The 26,986-nt window shown below is 45.8% G+C and overlaps 1 protein-coding gene across 1 annotated transcript in view; it reads left to right on the top strand.

The window, feature by feature from the left end:
* The window catches only part of LARGE1 (LARGE xylosyl- and glucuronyltransferase 1), a 404,132-nt gene that overhangs the window by 67,206 nt on the left and 309,940 nt on the right, over positions 1-26,986 (top strand). The window contains exon 2 of the mRNA XM_028490584.2: positions 15,087-15,388. Within this exon, the coding sequence (XP_028346385.1) occupies positions 15,087-15,388 (302 nt within the window). The remainder of the gene's footprint in view (positions 1-15,086; positions 15,389-26,986) is intronic.

Genomic DNA, 26,986 nt, shown 5'->3' with positions numbered 1-26,986 from the left:
AAGAAGATATACAGATTGCCAACAAACGCATGAAAGAATGCTCAACATCACTAATCATTAGAGAAATACAAATCAAAACTACAATGAGGTATCACCTCACACCAGTCAGAATGGCCATCATCAAAAAATCTACAAACAATAAATGCTGGAGAGGGTGTGGAGAAAAAGGAACCCTGTGGCACTGTTGGTGGGAATGTAAATTGATAGAGCCACTATGGAGAACAGTATGGAGGTTCATTAAAATACTAAAAATAGAAGTACCATATGAACCAGTAGTCCCACTACTGGGCATATACCCTGAGAAAACCATAATTCAAAGAGTCATGTACCACAATGTTCATTGCAGCACTATTTACAATAGTCAGGACATGGAAGCAACCTTAGTGTCCATCGACAGATGAATGGTTAAAGAAGATGTGGCACATATATACAATGGAATATTACTCAACCATAAAAAGAAACGAAATTGAGTTATTTGTAGTGAGGTGGATGGACCGAGAGTCTGTCATACAGAGTGAAGTATGTCAGAAAGAGAAAAACAAATATTGTATGCTAACACATATATATGGAATCTAAAAACAACCAAAAAAATTGTTCTGGTGAACCTAGGGGCAGGACAGGAATAAAGACGCAGATGTAGAGAATGGACTTGAGGACACAGGGAGGGGGAGGGGTAAGCTTGGACGAAGTGAGAGAGTGGAATGGACATATATACACTACCAAATGTAAAATAGATAGCTAGTGGGAAGCAGCCGCATAGCACAGGGAGATCAGACCAGTGCTGTGTGACTACCTAGAGGGGTGGGATAGGGAGGGTGGGAGGGAGGGAGACGCAAGAGGGAGGAGATATGGGGACATGTGTATATGTGTAGCTGATTCATTTTGTTATAAAGCAGAAACTAACACACTGTTGTAAAGCAATTATACTCCAATAAAGTTGTGAAAAAAACAAAAAACAGAAAAACTGTATGTCAGTAAATAAGTTTGGGTAATCTGGAAAAAAAAAAAGGACACAAGACGGGGAGGGGAGTGGGGGGATGGACTGGGAGTTTGGGGTTAGTGGATACAAACTATTATATACAGAGTGGATGGACAACAAGGTCCTACTGTATAGCACAGGGAACTATATTCAATGTGCTGGGATAAACCATAATGGAAAAGAATATTTTAAAAATGTGTGTGTGTGTGGATGTATATATATGTATGTGTATATATATATATATGAATCACTTTGCTGTACAGCAGAAATTAACGCAGCATTGTAAATCAGCTGTACTTCAGTTTAAAAAAGTAAAATAAAATAAAGCTGATGGTGAAGGGACACAAGAAGACTGCAAGGCAGGGCACCCAGGATGTCTAGATCAAGATATCAGGAACTTTTCTCCTCCCTGCTTTTCCTTTTCTTTATCCTGTGTGTGCTTGCCCTCTGGGACATGTGATAGTGTATTTGGGTTGCTTTGTCAGCCTCCCCCGTTCTAGCTGTGCCTGAGCAGAGTTCATTGGGCTGTTAGAAAAGGTTTCTTCGAATTCTCTTCTTATTCATCTTTTTGCAGAAAGTTCCTTACTTTCCTGATCCTTATTGAAACTGTCCTGCTACTTGTCTATCTTGTAAGTGTACTACATGCAGGGTGTCCCCACTTGTCACGTGGGAATGCAACCTTTATTTCCTTCAGAGAGCTATTTAGAGACAGAAGGTGGAATGAAAACAGGGTTTCTGGGGGGAAGGGGGCTATCAGTTCAACCTCTTTCCTTTGTTTGCAGAAAGTCTTGGCAAGTTACTTTTGCTCAGTGAGCTTCTGCTTCTTTAAAATGGAGACAATAAAACCCACCTCAGAGATTTGGGTCTTAAATAAGATAATGTGTGAGACTCACTCAGCCAACATGCGTGGTCAGTAAGGGAGCTATAGCTGTCATCCTCATCCGAAACCCGGTTCCTGTCATTGAACTGTGCTAGTAATTGCTTGTATTCCTTGCCTTGGTCATTTAGGACCTTGACTGCGTGCGTATTACGTGGCTGGTTCTAGACCCTGGAGATATAATGGTGGATGAGACAGATCCACAAAAGACGCTTCCACCGCGGAACTTGTATTCTAGAGGTGGAGACAGACAAACAAGAAGGAAACAAAGAAATGTCTCCTTGGGGAGAGTAGTGTAATGTGTGTAGTGGAGAAGAAGAACCAGAGAAGGAGTGACAGAGACCTGGGCTGACGGACTGGCAGGGATGGGCTTTCAGAGACTGGTGTACAGATTCTTCTCTGAGGATTGGTACTCAAGCAGGTTTCCCAGTTAAGATCGTGGAAGCCAGCAGCAAGTGCAGAGGCCCCAGGGTGGGACAGTGCTCGGTATATTCGAGAACATCTGGAAGGCCAGTGTGGTGGCTGCAGAGGGAATGGAGGAACATTCTAAGGTCAGGAAGATAACCCCGGTCACGGTTTCGTTGGGCCATGTAACCCACGGTAAGGTGTTCGGGTTTTGTGTTTAGTTTGATGGGAAGCCATCCGAGGGATGGTTTCAGCAGGGTGGTGCTGGGGTCTGAGGACCATTTTTAAGTGTCATCTGGCTGCTGAGTAGACTGAAGCAGGGTGGCCTGGTAGGTGGCTGTTGCATGAGTCCAGGTGGGAAATGGTGGGACCTGGGCTGGCGTGGTGGTGCTGCGAGTTTGGATTCGGGGTATACTTTGAAGGCAGAGCCAACATTCAGATATATTGCTAACGCAGCGTACGTGGGAGGTGAGGGAAGAAATTCAAGGATGAGCCCTAGGTTTTTGACCTGTGCATTGGGAACAACAGTGATGCCGTTGGCTGAAGGGGGGAGCGGAAGGTTTAGGAAGGGCTGTTGTTTGGATGTGAGGACATGACGTGACTCCTGAGTCATCGTCTCTTTCCGCAGTTGGGGACACATAAGAATGCTCATTGCTTACAGACCTGGTGCTGGGCTCTCGGGAAACAAAAGTGACTCAGCGTGGTCCCTGCCTTCCCTGGCACAGCGTCTGCCCCGAGCAGGTGCTGAGGGGATGGAAGTTCCAGTGCCAAAAGCAGTTTGCATGAACAGCTGCTACAAACGTAGTAAGAGCCATCACCTTAGATCCATGGTGGGAGGTTACAGGAAATCCAGTTATGGGGAGAGGAGTGGAGTGGCCAACCCACCCTGGGCAGATTGGAGAAGGGTTCCTCGAAGGGAATTTTGAACCAGATATTGGAGAAGAAGTGGTCATTCACCAGGTGAAAAGTCCTGCAAAAGGGAATGGCACAAATACTTAATGCTTATTCCAATTGCTGGTCATGCCAGCCAGGATCTTAGCATAGGGCTGCCGTGTGTAAAGGCTTTGGAAATACTGGAAGGTGAAGATCACTGTTTCTCGGAGGTGCTCTTCAGGGCCAGAAGATGGAGTCAGAAAGTGCAGGAGACTTCAAGAGCAGTTCCAGAAAGTCTAGAAAGCCTCGAATAAGGGTTTCCTCTTGACAGATCTGTTCTGATGTCTTGACACGGCCTCTGAGGTCAGTCCCATTAGTACAGCCTCGGGTGGGCCTCTGGCCTACAAGGGACTCTTCTCTTCAGGGCCAGGAATTGGGGTCTGGTACTGGAGCATCACCATCCAGGCATCCCTTGGGTCCTTTCTAAGTCTTCCCTGTACCCAAGCCCATGCTTCCTTTCAACTTGCTGAGGAAAATCCTGGGTTTGCCTCACAGTGGAGCTGAGTTGAGGGTCCTTAGTTTTATTCTTTTTGCTTCTGTGATAAGGTTGGAAGCATCTTATAGAAAAATCTTCATCATCCCTGGAGAAGGACTTGGAAGAAAATAACCCTCTGTCAAAAGTAGAGATGGCAGGTTTTGCTTAATAGGTATTAGCACGATATTTTACCCAAACATCTATCTTGCTCTTGGCAATGTCTTATCTTTGCCAAGTGCCCATCCTGAAAAATGCTATTTCTGTCAAGCTGAGCTCCTGATAAAAATCTTCTATCTACCCCCCGCCCCCAGTCTATCCTGATAAAACCTCATTCTTCATTTCTGATTTCCTCCCAAGGGATGGTTTGGATTTGTCAGGAAAGGGTGAAAAAAGGATGATAAGGGTTTTCCTTTCCTTCTTCTTTCTTAAAATTTTGTTTCCATACAGATGCTCATGGCAGTTGGAATATAATTTTAAGTAAGTCAAGCTGATAAGGGGTGGGGGGGTTGGAGACTCTGAAGAAAGGAAAAGGAGAGAAAAGGAGAGCAGTCATTTATAGGCAAGAGCATGTTCAGTCAGGCTTTTGGTTGTTTTCTCTTGTTTTTCATTTACAATTGAGCCGAGGATGGTAACATTGATTTAGGTGACGTGGCAGTTTACAGGAAGGGGATGCTATTGAAGGAATCAACCACATTCACAAAAACACGTGCTTCCTCTTCTCTTTGAAATATGTAGGAATATTCTTTACGGCAGCTCCTCGTGCTGGTGGTTGGCTCCGTAGCCATTACTAACTTTAACCAGTGCAGCTCAAGCGTCCTACTTGTCTCTGATAACTCTTTCTTCTAATCTCCTTTCCAACTCCTTTTTTTTTCAGCATCTCATCAGGTCTAACTGTACCATGAACATTGCAGGCCAGAATTGGGTTCTCCTGATGTAGTGCAGCCTGCATGAGGTTTGCACGAAGGGCGGAGGCTTTGTCTCAGAGCCAGTTCAGTGTGGAGGAGATGAGGTGTGTCAGAAGGCCCCCCAAATCTGATGCAAATCAAGCCAGTCCTCACTGACACGAGACCTCCTGAAATACCGGAAGTGGGAGAAGGGCTTTTTCCCCTATGTTAATCCTCACTTAAATGCAGCCCAGAGAAAGAGAGCTTTTGCTCAGATGGGCATGTGCCTAATTTCAGATGCGGTGGTGGATAAGCTCACTGACCGCCATCACTGACGTAGAGCATGAAGACTACTCTCTCGCCTTCTAGTCATGCTTTGCACTCAGTTTTCCTCTTTTACCCCCGGGACATTCATGAAAGTACCATCCTCCAAAAGCAGGAGAGTCTCCAAGCCTGAGGGTACTCTTTGGTGGTCCCCCTTCCTCCCTAGATGAGCAGAGCGCCATCGTTCAAGTGTGACACAGTCCAGTGAAAGAGGCACTCAGGATGCAAGGCAGTCGTTCTTTTGGGTCCTTTTTGCAAGAGTCCCTAACTCTTTTCCCTAGATCTGAATTCCGCTCTGGCACTTCACGCCTGAAATGAGATGATCTAGGAGGCCTGGGGAGGAGAAGGGAGCAGAATGGATGGGCCAGGGCTTTGCTGATTTGTCTGGAGGCCTGAAGCATCTGCTGCCTGCCATTGAAATCTTCCATCCCTCTGTAATCCAAACCAGACATTGTTGTCAATACTCCCCATTAAAATTCTATTTTTTAATTTAATTTTATATTTTAAATTCTTCTAAAATGTTTTTTGATAAATAAATATAGCCACCAAGTATGACAGTGTGAGGCTTCTGGAAAGTATGGCTTCACATTTTTAGAAAAGGACAGTTTTCTGTATCCTTAGTGCAACGAACGTAAAATTTTAAAACCTTGATAAAGAGTCATCCCATGTAGCTTTATTGATGTGAACAAGATTTTAGTTACCAAAAACAAAACAAACAAAAAGCCTCATTAAAACATTTTACCGTAAAATATGATTCTCCCCAACATATATGGTTTGCCACTCTTGGAACATATTAGTGGGATTTTATAGGGGCTATGAATATTTCCTATAAAATAACACATATATTGCTAAGGTTAAAAAAATAGATCAGTGGAAAAATATAAAGTCATATATCTTGAGTGCTGCCAAAGAGAAAATGAAGGAGAAATTCTAGAATATTTCCGAGTCCCATTCTACAGTCAAGGGCCATGTTGGTGACTTGGGGATGTCCAGTTCACGTGTTACGAAGGATAAAATCATATTGCTCGTTTTAGTTTGGGTGTCTTTCCTAATAAAGGGAACTGTTTCCAACTATTGCAGGTGAATGGAATATGTCTCAAGAGACCCTGGGAGGGGAAACACCACTTTCTCAAACTCAGCCATTGGAGACCACCAGTAAAGCTTGGGTGTCTTTGAGGCTATGCAAAAAGTGATTGGTTAACTCAGTAAGGGCAGAGAGTGAGCAAAGGTGATTGGAATATGAATTTATTTTGCTCTCACACACTGGTTGATTCTCTAGATTGGAATAAACGTCACATTTTCTGGAATGCACTGTATTCTCCCCTCAATAGTTGTTTCTAAACCACCTGGTGATCTAAGAACTCAACTCTGCTGTCATGCCATTCAATTATATTAAAAAATAGAGCACTAAATACATTATCCTTTGTCTTGTTCAGTGACGATTTGAATGCTACCAACAAAGTCTTTCTATTAATACTTAGATTCCTTGGACATCAAAGAGAAATAAGATGGGCCAGATTTAGAAGTGGAAAGATTCAGTTACTCTGCTGTGAGAGCCAACTGCCTCAGACTTTCAGAACTTAGGATATTTGGCCAAAAACATTTGAAGCTTTGAAATCATTGATCCTGAAGTTTCAAGGGGCAAACCGCTGACATCATTGCTTATTAGGACACCCTTAAGCGCTTCTCGCCAAAACCCAGCTATGGATACAGCAAATCGGTGCTAAAAATGTCTTCATTTTCTTGACTTAATGAAGCTCTTTAAGACAAAGTTCTGCAAAATAATTTCATGGAGGAAAAGAAGTCGAACTGCTTTTTATCCTATTATGATGAAACAAATCTAGGCTTCTTTTCCTGGCCTGCTGGTTGCTGATTCTTTTCAGAAGCTTGCCGGGAGCTCTGTTGTGTTTGGTCTTTGCCAGAAATGCTCTAAGGTCTTTGCTGGAACTCAAGTTTGCTTTGGTTGCCAAAGATGATTCCAGGAAATGACTCTGGGGCATTTTTGGGTAAAAACGTTCCCTGTTTATCCCGTAACAAGCAAACAGCCTTTTCATGTCATCACTCCCTTTTTCCTCCTCTGGGCAAATCTGCTTCCACAATTCCGGAACTTGGGAAAATAGCTCCACCCAGACCTGTGTCTTACTCTGAACCTGTAACCTACCAAGAGTGACAGCTGAGCTTGTGATGTGTTAGTAGACCGAGCTGTCATGTGGAGATCCAGTGATCACAATTTAAAAGCAGTTTTTAAATGTGAGATTTTAAAGATTGAACTGAGTTTTCTAAAATGACTTTGGCCACAATACTTAATTTAGTTTGCAATTTCAAAATGCATTGAAGGAGGGTGCGAAGTTTTTATGTTGATTGCAAGGAAGGCATTGTGCTTTTTAAAATTACAAAATGCTTACTTAGTGAATGCAACCTTATGTGGAAGGTGAGAAATTGGAGTAAATCATTGGATTGAAGTGACATCTTGGTCATAGAGGGCGGAGTCTGGAACCAGGGAAGCTGGCAGGTCTGGCAACTACAATAGTAGAACCCTGCCTTGGGAAGAGCTCTCATCCTGGAAGGAAGGGGGATGGGTAGCAGTGAAACAGCCCCAAGCGTGGAGGAGCTAGAATGCCGGGCAGCCTAGGTTATAGGAAATCAGGAAGGCCCTGGGTTCCATGATGGGAGCTATTCTAAGAATACAGTAGAGACTGGAGTAAGAGTAGTACCGGAATTAAGTGCGGCGGTGCTGCTAAGACCTCTTTGCATCGGAACCCGATCCTTAAATTTGCCTTAAGGAGCAAACAGTGGCAAATGGGGTTTATGGTGTCTCAGCCTGAGGATTGGGGGAGATGCCTAAGCCAGGGTTTCTCAACCTTGACTACACATGAGAACACGGGAGGGTGGCTGCTTTTTAAAATGCTCATAACTAGACCGTAACCTCCAGAGATTCTGAGCTAATTAATCTGGGATTTTTTTTTTTTTTTTTTAAGTTTCCCAAGGGATTGTAATGGTAGCCAGGATTGAGAACCACTGGCTAAGGGACCAGGAGATGAAACAGAAGCAACAATAGACTAGATTGGACTTATTTGGAGAGGGGCAAATAGGAGACATTGTGGTTTGGGGCAAATAGAGAAATTGATCTGGAGCCAGTGGACCCGAGTTCAAGTCTTTCCCTTTGCCGTCTGTTGCTGGGATGACATTGAACAGGTTAAGTCATGTTCTATTAAGTCTATTTCTTTTATTTTATTATTCTTTTTTCCATTTGTCAAATAGAGTTAGTGAGAACACCCCCTTCATTAAAGTGTTGTATAAATTAAAATGAGATGACACAGCCTCTAAGCACTGGACATGTACTCAATAGGAAGTGACCAAGTGTTTGTTGAATTTTATAGATGACCTTGAAGCAGATGGAGAAGCTTCTGTACGTTGTCAAACTGCAAAATATGGTGGGAATAGGGTTTTCATTAAGAACATCCCTTGGCACCTGTGAGTAAGGCTGGCAAGAACAGAGAGAGATTGGAAGTGGGGAGACAAACCGAGGAGACCAATGTTCTAGAGCAAAGATCCACAAACTAGGGCTTGCAGGCCAAATCTGGCCCAGCACTTGTTTTTGTAAATAAAGTTTTATTGTAGCACGGCCATGCTCGTGTGTTAGGAATATCAGTGGCTGCTTTTGTGCTGCAAAGCCAGAGTTGAGTGCTTGCATCGGAGACCGCACGGCCTACAGAGTAAAACATATTTACTCTCCGGGCATTTACAGAAGTTTGATACCCCTGTTTTAGGATAAGATTAAAAGGCTGGGTTTGAGATGGAATGTTTGAAATAGAATGAGAAGGGCTTCAAACATCAGGAGAATTGGCAGGCCCTGGTGACAGATTGTACATAGGGGGATTTTGCCGTATAAAGGTTAGGAATGCAGTGTCTTCATCATGGGTAGAATGATGCAGGGGAACAGCCTTCCTGAAATCTGGGCATGAGTGCAGGATTGTGGTGTCCTTGGCCAGAAAGATCTAGGACTGTCACCACTGGAAGGGGCTGGTATGAGCCCGCAACATGGCGGTCTCAGGGCTGGGGTCCCTGCCTCCATTAATGAGCCCCCCAGTTCTGCCTGCAATGGTGGCTATCACAGTGTGAAACGCTAGTACTCCAGAGAGAGTCAGTGCACACAAACTGATTCAGATCATCACTTAGGACGTTTTGGATGCCAAGTCCCTAATCTCTGTCACCGTACTGCACGGAGGTTGATTTTCAATTTACCTTTTTTGTTCTGAATCTTAGCTGTTTTGATTCTTAATTCACAGCATTCATCTCAAGTGGATTCAGAGATTCAAATCTGATGATAAATTCATGTTTGTTGAGAAGTTTGGGATGGAGGAGGAAGATGTTGTCAACTGAGATTTTGAATAATGTCTTGTTTGACATTTTAAACTCAAAGTGGGCTGAACTGTAGATCAACACATATAGGCATTATGTGACAGAGATGCACCTTGTGTACAAATACAGTGCAGATCGGGGGGGAAAAAAAGAAAAAAGAAACCTGGAAGGAAAGGTAATAGAAAAGCAAAGGTCAGAGGGGCTTAGAGATGAAGGATCCTATTCACTGTTGTCTTTAGGTGTCCTGCCTCTGGATTTGGTGGGGTGGGTTAGGGTGGGTGGAAAGGGGAAATTTGAGTATCTACTCTGATTAGGCCTGATGCTAGGTAATAATGTACACACACCCGTCTCCCATTTTACATATGGGGACAGCAAGTCACAGAAGTTAAGTACTTTGCCTAAGGTTAATTATTAGTAGGTGGCAGAACCATAATTCAGACTCAGCTCTTTCTTATTCCAAATCCCAATGCTTTTATGACTAGATTTGATTTGTTTGCTTTTCTTGGTTATCTCTCCCTCTTCCCCAGCAATTAACCTTATAATGAGGTCACTTTGTAAGTACAGTTGATCCTTGAATACCGCAGGTTTGAACTGCATGGGTCCACTGCATGCAGATTTTTTTCAATTAATACATATACTACATGATCTGTAGTTGGTTGAATCAGCAGATGTGGAACCACAGACATCGAGGACCAACTCTACAGTTATACGTGGATTTTCAGCTGCGTAGGGGATCCATGCCTCTAGCCCCCAGGTTGTTCAAAGTTCAAGTGAACTGGTAGTTGAAGGTTTGCTAGATCTATTTTTTTCATGCCCCCCCCTTTTTTTTTTTTTTTAAAGTTCTAGATGCCAGTCCTTCCCTTCATCCTTTCTTGAAATGCTTGTTAAGTTCAGGCAGCGTGCCAGGCCCTGAGGACAGAGAGGCTGGGTACTGGGCAGAGGTACTCAATGTGATCCTACAAAGTGTTGTTTGTCTCTGTACTAGTCAGGGTTGTTCAGAGAGACAGACAAATAGGGTGTGTGTGTGTGTGTGTGTGTGTGTGTGTGTGGGTGAAGAAATTTATTATAAATAATTGGCTCATGCAGTTATAGAGATGGTCAAGTCCCATATCTGCAGGGTCAGTTTGCAAGCTGGAAACCCAGGGGAACCGATGATGTAATTCTAGTTGAAGGTTGGCAGGCTCGAGACCCAGGAAGAGCCAGTGTTTCAGTTCAAGTCCAAAGGCAGGGAAAAGAAAACAACGTCCCAGCTCAGAGGTCGTCAGGCAGGAGGAATTCTCCCTTCCTGGTGGGGGAAGGGTCAGCCTTTTTGTTATATTCAGGCCTTTGACTGTTTGGATGAGGCCCACCATATTAGGGAAGGCAGTCAGCTTTACCCACTCTGCTGATTCAAATGTTAATCTCATCCCCAAACACCCAGAGTAAGTTTGACCCCGTGACCCAGTCAAGTTGACACAGAGGATGAACCATCACAGCCCCCAAACTGTTACTGGTCTTCAACAAGGTAAGTATGGAAGTTGGGGGCAGGCATGTTGAGAGCAGTTGGACGTCATCAGGCATGCGATCAGTGGACCTTGTCTTGATGACTAGGGTATGTGGACCAGTTTGTTGAATTCAAGTGAAGAATTGCATGTAGGGTAAGCTCTGTATTAGGCATGTGTATTGGGCCAGCATTTTATCCAACATGGATTGGAGGGAAAAGCTTCACTACTGCCAGTTTGAGAAATAACTGCTGTGGGTTCAGTGGTTTCCAAAGGCGATAAAGTCCCACGTGATGGGCTTTATAATGACGACCTGGACACGAAGAAAGAGGAGTGTTCCTGGGAGAGACCAGGGCCCAGAAGGCACCACAGAGATGTGCAGACCACTTCGAAGAGGGCAGGCCTTGCACTGTCCTAACCCTCCCCCGACTACATCCCCCCAGAGGGTTAGGAAAAGCAGAAAAAAAGGGGTCAGGAGCCAGAGAGATGTGTAGTCCAGGAACAAAAGCAGTAGGCAGGCTGAATGAGCTGTGAACATGGCAGGGCAACGGGCCCCACTGTCTTGACTTCCGGCCACACAGCACTGGATGGGTCGGCTCGGTTAGAGATGCAGGGTCCATCTGTACATGAGCCCACGGAAGGTTAGAGCCGAGAGGTGCCCATCTCCAGGACACTCCCTTTCAGGAAGAGAAAGAGGAAGGGGCCAGCTCAAGGTGATGCACCTTTCAAACACACACACACACACACAAACTAGCAGTTCCATTTCGTGTTTATTGAGCCCTCTCTACGTGCCAGGCACCGGGCACACAGCAGGAAGAGAAAGAGGAAGGGGCCAGCTCAAGGTGATGCACCTTTCAAACACACACACACACACAAACTAGCAGTTCCAATTCTGGTGTTTATTGAGCCCTTCCTACGTGCCAGGCACCGGGCACAGTATAGCATGTGGCTTTTTCCAACGTCCGCTCCCCCTCCTTGAGGCCTGGCTTTTATTATTTTATGTGTCTTCATTGGTGACTAATCTGTGGAGTTTTAAGGTAGAGAAAACACCTGCAAGTCTTTGAGAGCTAAGTTTGGTCAAAACCAGTTAGGATCTAAAGCAGGAAATGGGCACAGGATCCTGAGAGCATTTTCCCCCTCACTACCCTGGAATTAGGATTGCTTAGGGATTACAGAATTATGCCTTTATAAGCACATCATCAAAGAATTAGAAATAAGTAAACTGGGGGGCTTTTGGGAGAGGAGCTAGAGGAAGTGACCGGACCCCCATGGGAAGCCTGCCTGCTCCTCCATTTAGCCTCTGGGTGAGATTTGACCTGCCTAAGGCTGAAGGAAAGAAGGTTCAGAGATGCCACATATCAAAGTAAGTGAAGGTTTGTTGGCCACTTTTCTCCCACGTGCCACTCAGAGAACAGCCCGTGTTCAGAAAATGGACAGCCCTCAACAGCCTAATTTACAGCATCGACTCATCTTGCCCGTAATATCACCTGTCTGCGCCCCTACCCCCCGACTTGGACAGGGGTTGCAGGAGCTAATTGACACCAAATACCTTCCAAGGAGAGTTCAAGTGGTTGGTATTTCACTATCTTACTTAAGCCTCCCCCATCACCCTTGCAAGGTTAGCGTTTCTACTTGCATTTCAGAGAAGGGAAAACCAAAGCTCATAGCATTTAATCCCTCCAAAGAACAAATTCAGAGTTCCCATTTGTTGTATATTTTCCAGAGCTTCCTGGGCTCCTTCCCAGAAGTGCCAAGGTCCTTTCAGAAGAAAGAAGACCCCTCAAGCCCCAGAGCAACTGTACCTCCAACTCGGGCCATACATGCAGGAGTTTGGCCACGTGCGGTCACAGAGACCTTGTTTCCAGTCACCACAAGGGAAGCACGGCTTAAGCTTGTAGAGGCTCAGTTTCCTCACCTGTAACGGGGGCACCGATTGCCACCTGCTTGTGCTGTGATAACCCAAGGCATTATCAGTGTGAACTACCCAGCCCCTGCACAGAGCCATAGCAGGTGCAGAGCGTGACTGCCCTGCCCACTGATGGAAGCTAGATGATCGTCCTCCCCACCCCTGCTTGAAGGGTCAGTGCTGGCTGAGAAAACACAATTTCTGTTGCTCCCTTCTCTTTTTCATTCTCAGTGGAACTAATTTGGTTTTACCCAACAAGGAGACAGGTTTCAAAAGCCTGGGCCAGCTTGTAATCGGCCAGCTTGGTAACAATGCAACCCTAATCAACCTGTGATCTCACATCCCCAGACACTGGGCCCTGGCCTTTGGTCTGTGGTCCGGAGCAGTGGAATTCAGCGAGTCATATTTGCTGTGTTGATAGCAAAGGACGGGGAGCTCAGGCGTTTAACCCTGAGGTGATTAAGAGGGAAAAAAGGAGTCCTGTTTGTGAAAACCCAGAGACACATCAAAGAGCCCTGGGCAGAGGGAGGCCCGGTAAGGCAGCACAGGTGAAACTCGCAGGGTGTAATTCATCACATTCTTTGATCCTCAAGTTTTGTGAGTCACAGAGACTCCCTGGGACAGTTTGAAAGCTCACTGGGGTCTGGGCAGGAAGGAGAAAAACTCCAAGTGTGGAGAAAGAGTGTTTTTTTAGCAGGAAGCTGAGAGAGGGTAATTTTCTAGAGATGTGATTTTTGCTTGGTCTTCTCTGAGGCAGCTGTGTTGTAGCTGGATCCTGGGATTTCTGCAGCATGAGAAGAGAGGAGGGAGAGTTTTAGGTGTGTCTTGTGTCCCTGAGGCTCCTCAACAGTAAGCGTGCATTGAGCACTTACTGTGTGCAAGGAGTTAGGCTAAATATCCTTGGGAGATGAGGTTTTTACATTAATAATTTTTAAATCCGTGGCTCTCTATATATAGCCTTTTATGAATCTGCATTTAAGGGGAGTGTGTACAGGCTCGGGTATAAGAGAGACCTGGGGACGAATTTTGATACCACTGGGTTCTGATTGTGTGACTTTGAGAGACCTACTTGTCTTCTCTGTGTATGATTGTTAAATAGACTGTTTCTGGCCCTCAGTTTCATGATTATGCTCCTACTTTCTTCTTCCTTTTTGCACTTAATTATTTTACTCTCTGGTCATGGACACATGCATCCACCCTTCCAGCATTTAGCATATATTATGATATGTTTCCACAAAGATAAGTGAGAGCTAGTTTTTGTCCTCGTTGAACACCCAATCTTCATAGGAAACATTTAGTAAAACGATTTACCAAATCCAGTGTGACAGGCACATATTTTTCTCAGTGCTGTGTACGAAATGCTGTTGGAATATGCTGATAGATATTTTATCTGCAAATTGAAGAAGGCTTCCCTTGGGAGGTGATGCTTCTGAAACTGGGTTTTGAAGGATAAATAGGAGTTCACATAGGAAGAACTAAATTAACTTAATCATTATTAATACTTCTTTATTCCTTCTCTTTTTTCCTCTCCTCCATTTCCTCCTACTCCCCCTGCCCCCGCATTCTCCTCCTTTCCCTCCTCCTCCTACTTCATATTCATGTTTTATTGCTAACAAGAATACCTACCTGGAAATGTGCCAAATAGGGAAAAGGAAGACAGTGCATTTAATTAGGAAAAATTATATTGTGATTGTCTTCTCTAAACAGCATGTTAGTTTTTTTCTTAATTGAAGTATAGTTGATTTACAGGGTTGTGTTAGTTTCTGGTGTACAGCAAGTGATTCAGTTATACATATATATACATACTCTTTTTCATATTCTTTTCCATTATGGTTTATTACAGGATATTGAATATAGTTCCCCATGCTATACAGTAGGACCTTGTTGTTTATTTTATATATAGTAGTTTGAATCTGCCAGTGGCAAACTCCTAATTTATACCCCCCCCATCCCCTTTGGTAACCATAAGTTTGTTTTCTATGTCCCTGAGTATCTTTCTGCTTCATAAATAAGTTTATATGTGTCATATTTTAGATTCCACATACATATAAGTGACATCATATGGTACTTGTCTTTCTCTTTCTGACTTACTTCACTTAGTATGGTAATCTCTGGGTCCATCCATGTTGCTGCAAATGGCATTATTTCATTCTTTTTACGGCTGAGTAATATTCCATTGTGTATCTATCCCACATCTCTATCCATTCATCTGTTGATGGACACTTAGCTCTTGGCTGTTGTAAACAGTTAAACAGCATGTTTTTCATCACCACGGTAAGTCATTCTGTTCTCAACTTTGTTCGCAGTTCAGTCTGGATGCGTGTTTATTTACAACTCACTTTCCATCTGCTTTCGCTTCTAAATGGGACTGCAAAAGGAGCCCCGGACGTCTGGGGTAGGGGGAGGGGCCCGTGGGGTTCTATTCGGCTTTAACTCTTGCCGTTCTCTCCGCACCCGCAGATGGGAAGCCGGTGTCTCTGTCTCCGCTGGAGTCCCAGCCTCACAGCCCCCGGTACACGGCGTCCAGCCAGCGGGAGCGCGAGAGCCTGGAGGTGCGCGTGCGCGAGGTGGAGGAGGAGAACCGCGCGCTCCGCCGGCAGCTCAGCCTGGCCCAGGGCCACGGCCCGGCCCACCGGCGCGGCAACCACTCGAAGACCTACTCCATGGAGGAGGGCACCGGAGATAGCGAGAACCTTCGGGCCGGCATCGTGGCAGGCAACAGCTCCGAGTGTGGGCAGCAGCCGGTCGTGGAGAAGTGCGAGGTAAAGAGCACCCGGAGCCTTCCAAGGTCCCAGTCCGTACATGGCCCACACCCACCCCTTGCAAATGCCGCCTGGAAGCGTGGCCAGGGGCCTGGAGAGAGCTGGCATTCTTGGCTCAGGCCTGGGCCTGAATCTGGATTGATCATTCACTTTGCTAAATGGCCAGGCAAATCGTTTTAAGCCTCTGAGCCTCAGTTTCCCCACCTGAAAAATGGGCATAAGGAGGCCTGCACCCGCAGAGATATTAAGAGCAGCAAACAGAACCTGCTGCTTATTTCTCTGCGGCTCATTTTGACACACTCAGGACTTCTACGCCTAGCTGTCATCCTGGGGGCCCCTGTTACTTAGCTTCCAGGGGGCATGGTGCACCTGATCTTGAGGCCCCGCTGGGCAGTTCCCCTGGACCTCATTCTCACTTTACACACAGCTTCTGTAATTCAGAACCAGAGACTTGCTTATCTAAAGCAGTTCTTTGAACTTTTATAGCTTTGTATCATTTTCCCCCTTTTAGAGTATGCTGGCTTTCTTAGTAACTCTTTGGTTGTTTGGAAAACCTACCCACTCCGTCTCCTTCTTGCCCCTCACCCCGCCCCCGGTTCATGCATCCATGCTTATGTGTGCACTGCATGTGCACACACGTGCGTGTATACACACACACACACACACACACGCACACACACACACACACACTCACACACACACTCGTTTTCTGCTTCTTCCAGACCCAGTGGAGAGGAATTAGAACATCCCTGTTAAGAGCAAGCCCTTCTGGGACAGACAAACCTGAGTTCATTTCCCAGCTCTGGTGGTTTCTGTTGGGAGTGCTTGAGCAGGTTACCTAACCTCTCTGAGCTTCAGATGTGTCTCATCAATAAACTTTAGAAAACAATACCTGCTTCCTGCAGTATTTGTGAAAAGGAAATGGGATGGCCATATAAAGCCACAAATAGTGTCTGGTATATAGCATATTTTCAATTATGGGCAATTTTTGTTATTTTTTGTTAGATGCAGATATTACCTGATGCTTGTTTGTTCCCTTTCCTGGCTACAGTCTCAGAATGTTAGACTTCAGACGCCCTGAAGAGAAAACAATTTGCAAACTGTAAGATGCTGTTCACGTGAATGTGGTTTTTAGTGATATTGGTGATACTGGGTAGTATGCCATAAGGGGATATGGGGCTTACTGAGTGATGTAGACTCAGTTCTATGCAAGGTCAGTGGTCAGGGAGATTTTAGACTGGAATGGTCAGGGGGAGCCCCTGAGGATAATAAGATTTCTCATGGATTCTCAAGCCTGGTTGAAGTGTGGGCTGGTGGAGAGGCGGAGGAAGGTAGATGGAGGACATCCAACAAGGAGTGTTTGTGTGAGTAGGAAAAATATGAAGCGAGGCGCTGTCAAGCAGGAAAGGATTCAGAACACAGTGAGTTGGTCGGTCAGGCGAGCACAGAGAACCTGAGCAGGGAAGCGAGTGCTGCATTGTCATCATTCATCCAACAAATATTTACTGAGCCCCTGTTATGGGTCTCACAGTGTTCTCTGTGCTGGGAAATAACAATGATTGAAAAAGAGACAAAGCTTCCTTTCTTCTGGTTCTTATGTTTTGAGGTGGGAAGTGAGGAAGAGATGATCAACGAAGAGAAATTCCTACTATTACCAAACCCAGGTTTGGCTGCTCGCCACTCATAAGCCAATAATTCGAGAGGCAAGTGTCAGTAGAAAGGAAAGGTACTTTAATCAGAAGAGCTGGCAATCTGGGGGGAAGGTGGACTCATGACCTGAGACCAACTCTGAAGATTCTGCTCAGCCGTGACGGTTTTTAAAGGGGAAAAAGGGGGAAGAATCTCAGTGAATCACTGAGGCAGGAGGTTGGATTCTGCATCATTCTCCATTGCATGCAGACGGGCTGACTCTTCAGATGTTATGTTGCCTGCGTGATCTACCTGCAGGATTCTTAGGGGGGCTGTTAGGGGTAGAGAGCTAGTCGTTTTTTAACTGCTTCATTCTTGCTTCTTTTTATATAAGAAAAGAATCAACAGGTTAGGCAAGGCATGGTGTGCATTCAGGAGAGCATAAGTCAGGAGTTAGGTTAAATTGCCTGGTGATCTCATTCCTATAATTAGGTTCTGACTACATGCCAGGCCCAGCCTCATTTAATCTTCCACAACCATTGCCAGTGGCCTGTGTAATGGAAGATCTCTGTTTTGCATCTTTGGGGACTTAGCAACTTTAACAAATTCCCTTGGTCTAGGCTGGTCTGGGATGGGCCCTAATTTGGGGATCTTCTTTCCCTGCCTGGGTGAAGGCTGGTTTGACTTCTTACAGATTCTGTGCTCTCAGTTTATGGTCATGGCATCAGTTTAGAGTGTTGGCTGGCCCAGAGGGAGGAAATTCTTTTCTTCGAGTGTGTTTACATTATTATGACTCAGGCTGACTTAAACCATCAACCATGATCAAGGAGGTAAAAAATAGAAAAGGAAAAGGAAAAAATGGGAGGACACAAGTGTAACAGAGGGAGAAAACAGAGGTTTCCTCTTCCTGCTGTAGTCTCTGTGGCCAGTGTGTTCCCCTGCTCAGCTTTCTGAGGTACACACATCCTATCGATATTTCTAAAGAGGGCTTCTGTCCCGAGCGCCCCACCAAATAGTGTGGGCAAAGACCATTGGCTTTCAAAATGGGAGACAGGAGCCCAATTCTGGTTCCCTTCGTACCTTGATGGCCATGTGGCACTGAGCAAGTTACATCACTTTTCTGTGTGTTGGTTTCCTCGTTTGTAAGTTATGGATTAAAATCAAGTTCCTGCCTCAGACTATTTCAGTGGTGACAGTGGATATTAGAAATTTAGGCAAACAATAGCATAGTTAGTTGTGTTAGCAGTTGATTTCACTGTGATTTATCAAACAATCCCAAGTTAACAGTGGCTTTGCATCTTATTTGTGTTTACATGTAAGAAGTCTGGAGCTATTGGTGTAAGGATGTTCATGTCTGGATGCAGGCTTCCTTTATCTTTCACCCAGCTGGCTTGACTGGCATTTCTCAAGGTCATCTCATGGTCTTTACTATCAGAGCTTCAGCCCTGTCATTCACATTCCAGCTAGCAGGAAAGAAGAAGCATTAAGGTGGGGCCTATCAGCTTGCTTTAAGAACGTGTCTCAGAAATTTCACGGTCAGTTCCTTTTAGAACACATTGGCAGAACTTCGTTTAGCTGCTACCTTTAGCTGCCACCTAGCTGCAAGGGAGCCTGGAAAAGATAGATTTTCTTCAAAGAAGCCACGTTCTTTGTTAACGTTTTGGAGTTTTGCTCCTAGGGAGAATAGATATTATGGTGACGGTGAATGTTCTCTGTCAAACGAGTAGTTACCGAACTCGGTTATACATTAGAATTATATCCCAAACATGCATATTCAGGGGACCCACCACAGAATCTACTGATTGAGAATCTCTGAGAATAGGGCCCAAAATATAAGTATTAAAAATATGTATCTGGGGGCTTCCCTGGTGGCGCGGTGGTCGAGAGTCCGCCTGCCGATGCAGGGGACACGGATTCGTGCCCCGGTCCGGGAGGATCCCACGTGCCGCGGAGCGGCTGGGCCCGTGGGCCATGGCCGCTGAGCCTGCGCGTCCGGAGCCTGTGCTCCGCAAAGGGAGAGGCCACAACAGTGAGAGGACCGTGTACCGCAAAAAAAAAAAAAAAAAAAAAAAAATGTATCCGAGTGATTCTGGGATAGTGGAAACTGTTTGGAAACCACTGCTTTAAGGGACAATGAAAATAAATGATGGGGTTCACTTTATCCTTGTGCTCCTTGAGAGATAAAGACCTCGAGCTTGTTAATTGTTACCATAACTTATCTTTTAGTCTTTTGCACCAGAGAATTAGGTTTTGTCCATTTGTTTATCTTCTCTTTGTGCATCTTGATAATGTTATGTCTTAGACCCTTAAAAAGTTATTTTTTGGTGGACTTCACCTGTGATGAACCCCAGCTCCTGTTTGAGGTTTCATAGCTTGCATCTTATTTCAGTGTGGTCTACTCTTGGGGGCACACGTGCCCTGAGATGCTGTCTTTATACCCATTAGCAGTGTGCTGCTTTGGTTTTCATTGCTTGGCATATTTAAAGATTTTGGGGAAAATGCCATAGAGGCAGATGAGAAATGTCAGTCAGTGGAGTCAAAATAGAATCCTCCCTTCATGGGAGCACTCGTGGTTACAAGTGCTGAAGTTGGTCCTGACACCCTGTCAGCGCGCAGGGCCTCATCACCAAGGACGTTGTCATCGTGTCTGGTTGTGCTGAAACTTCTCTGGGCTAGGACAAGTATTTCCGAAAACCCTTCTGAGATGATGACCGGGCTGTCAGCTGAGATATTTGGTGATAGAAATCAGGGGCCTTTGCCAGTCCTTGTGCCCTCTTGTCATTCTCTAATGGTGTGGCCTTCAAGTAGCTGCCCATATCTGTTGTTAGGACAATGCTGCTTCCGTGAGGGACTGTTTTCTTTGTGCCTTGGGACTTGGAACAGGATGATCCTCTTTGATCTCCACTTCTGCCTATGTGTGTACAGATGTGTGCTGCATTTCTCTTGCATTTCTCGTTCTGGTCTTTTCTGGGAGTCAGCTTATGGTACAGCACGGAAATCACTGAACTGGAGTCCGAATTTCTAACCAGGAATCTTTACTTTGCTACTCACTAGCCATGTGACCTTGGGCAATTCAGTTACCCTCCTGGAGTCTATTTCATTATCATGAAATGAGAATAATAATGTGTTCTTCCCTATGCAATTGTGAGGATGAAATGAGATAGCAGGTGGGAAACTGACTTTGTCTGGGTTTCCCATAGACTTAATATGGGTATTCCAGTTCTCAATTGCTGCCTAACAAATCACCTAAAACGTAATGGCTTGAAACAATGCCAATCATTTTATTAGCTCTCCTGGTCTCTGTGGGTCAGGGATTTGAGAAGGGCTTAGCTGAGTGGTTCTGGTCGTGGGGGTGGGGGGCGGTGGCGGGGGGGACTCATGCAATTACTTGGTGGCTGGAGCTGGAATGGTGAGAACTTGGAACAATGGGCGCTGGCCCAGCATCTCTCTTCCCTGTTGTGGACTCAGGGTCTCTCCATGTGGTCTCTCTCTATGGCTAGTTTGGGCTTCCTCACAGCATGGCGGCTCCAGAACAGTCACCTGCTTCCATGGCAGCCGATGGCTTTAAGTACAAGTATCCCAGTGAGCAAGGCAGAACAGAAGCACTTTTAATGACCTGGCCTCAGAAGTCACATAGTGTCACTTTTGTTGATAGTGCAGTCTGTTAGTTGAAATAGTCACAAAAGCCCACCCAGTTTGAAGGCAGAAGGACTACACATCCCATCCCTCAATGGGAGGAATGTCAAAGAATTCAAACAGCAACAGTTGATATTGTTATTATGAAAAGCCAGGTGAATGGTACTGTCTGATGTCAGACCACCCCTTGAGGAAGTATCTCTTTCCTTCTATTCCATGCTTTGAACGTCATTCAAAATGAAATAGTAATGTAATAGTAATAAAAGTTAACATGTGTTGAGCCCTGAAAGTGTAGGCGACACCATGCTAAAGCTTACATAAAATATCTCATTTAATCTGCATAGCATACTTTCTTCCTTTTATAGATTAGAAAACTACTGCTGAGAAAAGTTAAATAATTATTGCAAAGTCACACTGTCTGGAAGAGGTGGAGCTCACATTTAAACCTCGGCACTTTGCTTCCTAGAACCTGTGCTCTGAACCACTGTGCTGGACACTTCATAAATTAGAGCTGCTGGGAGCCGTGTTCCCATCAGCTCAGAACTGCAGTCCTTATTCTGTGCCTGGCAGATGCCTTACCTCAGAAGGCTTCTGGGTGACAGTCGTGATATGGAGATCATCTTTCACCTTGGGGGCTGTCACAGCCCTATGAGGGTAATCATTCCTCTGTGGGTCTAAGCAAGGATCTGTCTGTTCTTTAAAAAGAAGTTGGGTTGTTCTAAAGTGCCTCACAGATTGTGACTGCATTTGTCAGCTCAGTGGGAGTTTACTGTTTTGCTTTAGGTTTTATGTTTATAAATCTTGACACCTCTTACCTGCATTTTCTGGACCCATAACAAGCCTCCAAGAATTTTGATCTACCTCTTTGTTTTTACTTCATCTTCAAGGTGTTTCCATAATCACTCCACAGTGGAAGGGTTTGCCCGCAATCTTTTCATACGTCACGTTGCTGTTGAAAGATACTCTTACAGCATTTGGATACACATTTCATTAGCTTCATATATTGTCTTTGGGGCTCCTCAAAGGACGTAAATCTACTAAAATATCCTTGCTAAATGTCAGGCCCTGGAACTAGGGGATGTTGTACTGGAAGGTACCAAGTAGGACTTCTTCTCCAGTGATTTTCAGGAACCCAGCTCTCAGTGTGGTCTTTCGGGTACCTTCCTTGAGTGTATTAATTATTTATTGCTTCATGGCAAGTTATTACCAAAACTTAGCAGTTTAAAACAACATGCATTTATTATCTCATAGTTTCTGAAAATTGGGAGTCTGAGAACAGCTTAGTTGGAGATTGAGGCTCCACATCTCTCCTGAGGTTGCAGTTAAGACACCTGCTGGGGCTGCATCAGCTATAGGCTTGATTGGGGCTGGAGCATCTGCTTCCAAGCTGGCACACTGGCCCAGCTGGGGCCTCACTTCCTTAAGACTGCTTGAGTGTTCCCCTGGTGTAGCAGCTAGCTTTCCCCAGAGGAGGTGATCCAGCAGAACAAGGCAGAAACCACAGTCTTTTTTATGATCTAGCCTTGGATGTCATGGACCATTACTTCTGCTAAGTTCGACTGGTCACGCAGACTCACTGATACAATGTAGGAGGGGCTGCACAGGGCATGGTTCTCAGCTGGCAGGGATCTTTGGGGTCAGTCTTGGGCCGGCTTCCACACCATGGCCATGGCAAGGGGCCCTTTCTCTGGCAGCCTCCTGGCTGTGCTTACCCCGAAGCAAGGCTGCCTTGATCTGCTTTATCTGTTGTGCCCTCTTGTAAAACTCACTTTGAAAATGTGCCCTTAAGAACAATGACAACAAATAAAGATGCAACCCTCGCATTTTAAAGATGATGAAATTAAAGCAGGGAAATATAAAGGGTCTTACTTAAGATTACACAGTTGCTACCACAGCCCAGCTGATGATGCGAGTGGCTCACCTCCACATTCCTGGGTTTTCTGCCTTCTTGTATTGAAAGAGGATAAAGGCAGTGCCCGCATTTGACAGTGGAAGGAATTGGGCATCTTTGAAAGCCTTCCTTTCAACAGTAAGGGAAAGGCTATTTCAGTTCTTACTTGAAGAGCAGTAGAAGTGAAGGCAGAAGGAAAAAACTTGATGCCTAGCTTTTGAGAATATTTAAGGTTCAAAGCCGGTTATTCCCTGGCGGTCCAGTGGTTAGGACTCTGTGCTTTCACTGCTGAGGGCCTGGGTTCAATCCCTGGTCGGAGAAACTAAGATCCCATAAGCCACACGGTGCGTCCAGAAAGAAAAAAAAGGCTCAAGACCTCAAATTCAGAGCCTTCAGCATATTATAAACTCTCTTATAATAATAATAATTTAATAATGACTGCTGATATATATATCTGCTACTTACAGGATGCCAGGCTCTAAATCATGAGTCATCTTACTTAATCTGTCCAACCCTGTAAGTTGACACATTTATTACCCCTTTTCTATAGATGAGGCAGCTGAAGTCCCAAAAGGTAGTCCTGTATCTTGAAAGATGGGGAAGAGTTTGACAGGTGCGAGGAAGCGCTAGAGCATCCTAGATCGAGGGCACATCATGGAAGCAAGAAAGCTCAGTGCATCACCGAGCTTGATCATGGCGTGAACAGCGTGAAAGGTGGAGGCGGGGCTGCTGATGGTAATGATGTTAATCAGACCTGCTTTTGTTAATTGTGCAGGTATTAGGTGCCAGCATTGAACTTGACATACCTGAGCCTAAGAAATCATTTTAATCATCCTAATTTTATAGATAGGGAAACTTAGGTTTAGGGAGACCATGTAGTGCAGATCCAGGCTGTAATTTTTCTTTTAATTTTGGTTAAAAAAAACCCCCTCAAAACATGAAATTTCTCCTTAACTATTTTCAAGTGCACGGTTCAGTTATGTTTAGTATATCCACATTGTTGCACAACCGATCTCCAGAATTTTTTCAAAACTGAGACTCTGTTCCCAGTGAGCAGAGACTTTCCATTTCTGCTCCTCTCCAGCCCCTGGCAACCATCATTCTACTTTCTGTTTTTGTGATTGATCTACTTTAGATACCTCTTATAAGTGGGATCATAGAGTATTTGTCTTTTTGTGACTGGCTTATTTCACTTAACGTAACGTCCACAGAGTTCCCCATGTTGTAACATGTGACAGGATTTTCTTCCTTTTGAAGGCTGAATAATAATTCATTGTACAGATAGACCACATTTTGTTTATCTGTTCACCTGACAGTGGACACTTGGGTTGCTGGCACCTCTTGGCTGTTGTGAATAGAGCTGCTGGGAACGAGGGTGTGCAAATATGTTGCTGAGGTCCTGCTTTCCATTCTTTTGGTTATATACCAAGAAGTGGGATTGCTGGATCATATGGTAATGCTGTTTCTAATGATTCCAGGAACTGCCATACTCTTGCCTTTAGTGACTGCACCATTTTATACTCTCAGCAACAATGCACGAGGGTTCCGGTCTCTCCACATCCTCGCCAGAGGTTGTAAATCTGAATGTGTGTGATAGCCTGCTCCCTCCACTGGAGAAGCCGACTGTGAACTGGTCATGAAGGACTTTGAACTAGGATGCCCTCTGGCCCTTTCTCACCCCCACCACTGCCTCGCTGGCCCGTTTCATCTCCAGCTTCATGTGCCGTGAAGCACACCCAGAGATGGAATTTCACGTGCTGACCGTCTATGAAGGCATGTCCGTGGGGCCAGCCACTGAGGATGCCGTGGGAGGGTCATTGGCTGCAGCTGCCCCAGGAAGGGGCCGACCCTCAAAAAGGCAGCTCTTGGCAAGGAGGCTGTTCCTAGCAAGCGGGGCAACGCACACCTCATGAAAGGGGCCTTAGGCAGCATATCACGGAGTCCACCGCACTTGGGTTATTGCAGTAGCTTCCTGACCCTTCTTCCTGCTCCCACCTTCCTTGCTGGCTCCCCCACCCCCCAGGTATGTGCACCCTCAGAGTGTCTGTTCTTAACTGGCAGTGTGAGCGATCCTTTTAAAATTTAAGTCAGATTGTGCTGTTTCTCGGCTTTGAACCCTCCAGCGGCTTCTCTCCTCACACACAGGAAAAGCCGAGTTCTTAAGGATGCCTGGGAGCTCTAGAAGAGCTGCCTCACAGACTCCAGCGTTCCTCCCTGCCGTCTTTCCTAGGCTGCCTGGCCTCCTCCCTGTTCCACAGGCGGCTGCCTGGTATCTCAGGGTTGTTTCCGCTGCCTGGGACACTCTGCCTGGACATCCAGAGGCCTCATTCCCTGACCTACGTCAGATTTTTGCTCCAGTGTCACCTTCTCAGGGAGAGCTGTCCAGACAACCCCACTTTAAAATCTTAGCCCTACTCACCAGCTACCCATCCACATGCCCTGCTTCCTCCCCTGCTTAATTTTCCTTCCTAGACTCCTCATCGTCTAGCATTCTATATAGTTTAATTATATGTGCCTTTGTTTATTTTCTGTGTCCCCCCCCCAAGTGGAACGCCAGCTCCCGTGATGGGGGGCAAGGATTCAGTCTCCTTCACTTGCTGCTGTATCCCCAGCAGCTACAATTGAGCCTGGTACATAGTAGGTGCTCAATCCACGCTTGTAGAATGATTGAGTACTTGGCAAAGGTGTGTAGACTTTTGGGGTCAGGCTGGTCATCCATCGGCCCCGTAGATGGGATTGTGATACCTGTCAACTGTGCTGGGTATGGGGCTATATTTAGACAACCCACCTGCCCCAGGCATGGGTTTACCCTAATAATTAAACTCTTCTTGACCCACCCAAAAATCAGTCTCACCCTTTCACATGTCTTCCATGAAACACTTGGGTTTCTGATTCCTCAGCTTATGATGCTCTTCACACCACAAGCAAACCCACCCTAAAGCAGACCAGGAATATGCCGGAGGGGATGCTGGGAGATCATTCCTTTGTTGTCCCTTTATTGGGCCTTGGCCACGGAGGACGCAGTCGCCACCCCCTGGAGGTTTGGCCCATCCCGTCCTCTCACCGGGCCCTGTAGGCCCTGCACTCCACCTGCCCCCTTGCGCAGCCCCTGATGACTTGGCTTCCCTTATAGTTGGAAGGGGTCTCCTTCTATTTTCTACAGGGTTGAAATAATTTTGTCTTCTGGGTCGGTGGATCAGTATCTTGAGGGGATAGACAGAATTCGGTCAGTGGTTTCCCAAGAGAGTAGAGCCTGGGCGGTTTGTACGATTATTTTAGGTGGCACGTTAGCACTATATTTTTAAAAGTTTAATGGTTAACCTATGTGTGTTACTGCGCCGAGTTGTGTGGGTTGAATGGCAGGAGTCTGAGTTCCTCAGCCCCTTTGCCGCTGACTGGCTGAGGCGAGGGGCCTTGTACCTGTTACTCATCTGCTCTGTCTCCCTTCCTCTTGAATTTTGGCAAATCCTGGGTATTAGGAAAGCTCTGTGTATAGAACTTCTAAATCCCTCTTTTGTAAAGGAGTCACCGAGGATCAGAGAGGTTAGGTCATTTGCCCAAGGGCACCCAGGTGGCCAGAGGCAGAGCTGGGCCACTGTCCTGATTTCCAGGGCTTTGCTTTTGCGCAGGAGAAGCTGCGTCCCGTGTTCTCCTCCCCTGGCCTTTTCATCACCCTGGAAGAGTCGTAAATTCCAAGGCGGTGGGAGAATGAGGTAGCTGTGCGGGAGCCCTGCCTCTGCTTGTGTTGTAGAAGGGGGGTGGTGCTTCCTCCTCGGAGAGTATCGGAAACAGATTCTGCGAAGACCCCTCCTCCTCTCCCAACATAATCACAGCTGACATCTGTGGAGTGTTTACCCGGAGACACTCTTCAAAGTGCTTTACACACAGAGCAGTTCTCAGGCGGAGTCCCTGGACCAGCAGTGTCAGCGTCACCTGGATTCGGGGGATCCTCAGGCCGCTCCTCTGAACCTCCTGAATGAGGAACTCAGGAGGAGGGGCCCAGCGCTCTATGTTAGCAAAGCCCTCCAGGGAGTCTGGTGCGCATTAGACTTTGAGGACCACTTACCCTCAGCAGCCCCTTGAGGGTAAGTAGTATTACGTCCCCGTTTTACAGACGAGGAGGTTAAAGCCAGGGGATGATGAACACCTTCTCGTTATGCTGTGTATGCAGTCGGTAACATGAACGAACATCAGTTCAGTAGCGCCCCTCCTTGCACTTACAGTTACACAGTGGAGTGTCCAGTTTGATCTCCATTTTACAGGTGGGCCAGTGAGGCTCAGGGATGTTAAGCGACTGCTCCAAGGTCACACAGCGACTCAGCTTTGAAGTTATGGCTCAGACCCAGGTCTCTTCACTCTCGCTGGGTTTTCCCAGCTAACTGGCTCCTGCCTCTGTCGCCAGCTGTGTGCCTCTCCCTGGCTGCCCTGGGAGCATCTGTCAT

Source organism: Physeter macrocephalus, chromosome 6 (assembly GCF_002837175.3).
Source record: "Physeter macrocephalus isolate SW-GA chromosome 6, ASM283717v5, whole genome shotgun sequence".
NCBI classification, from domain to species: domain Eukaryota; kingdom Metazoa; phylum Chordata; class Mammalia; order Artiodactyla; family Physeteridae; genus Physeter; species Physeter macrocephalus.
This window is presented reverse-complemented; position numbering and strand designations above follow the sequence as displayed.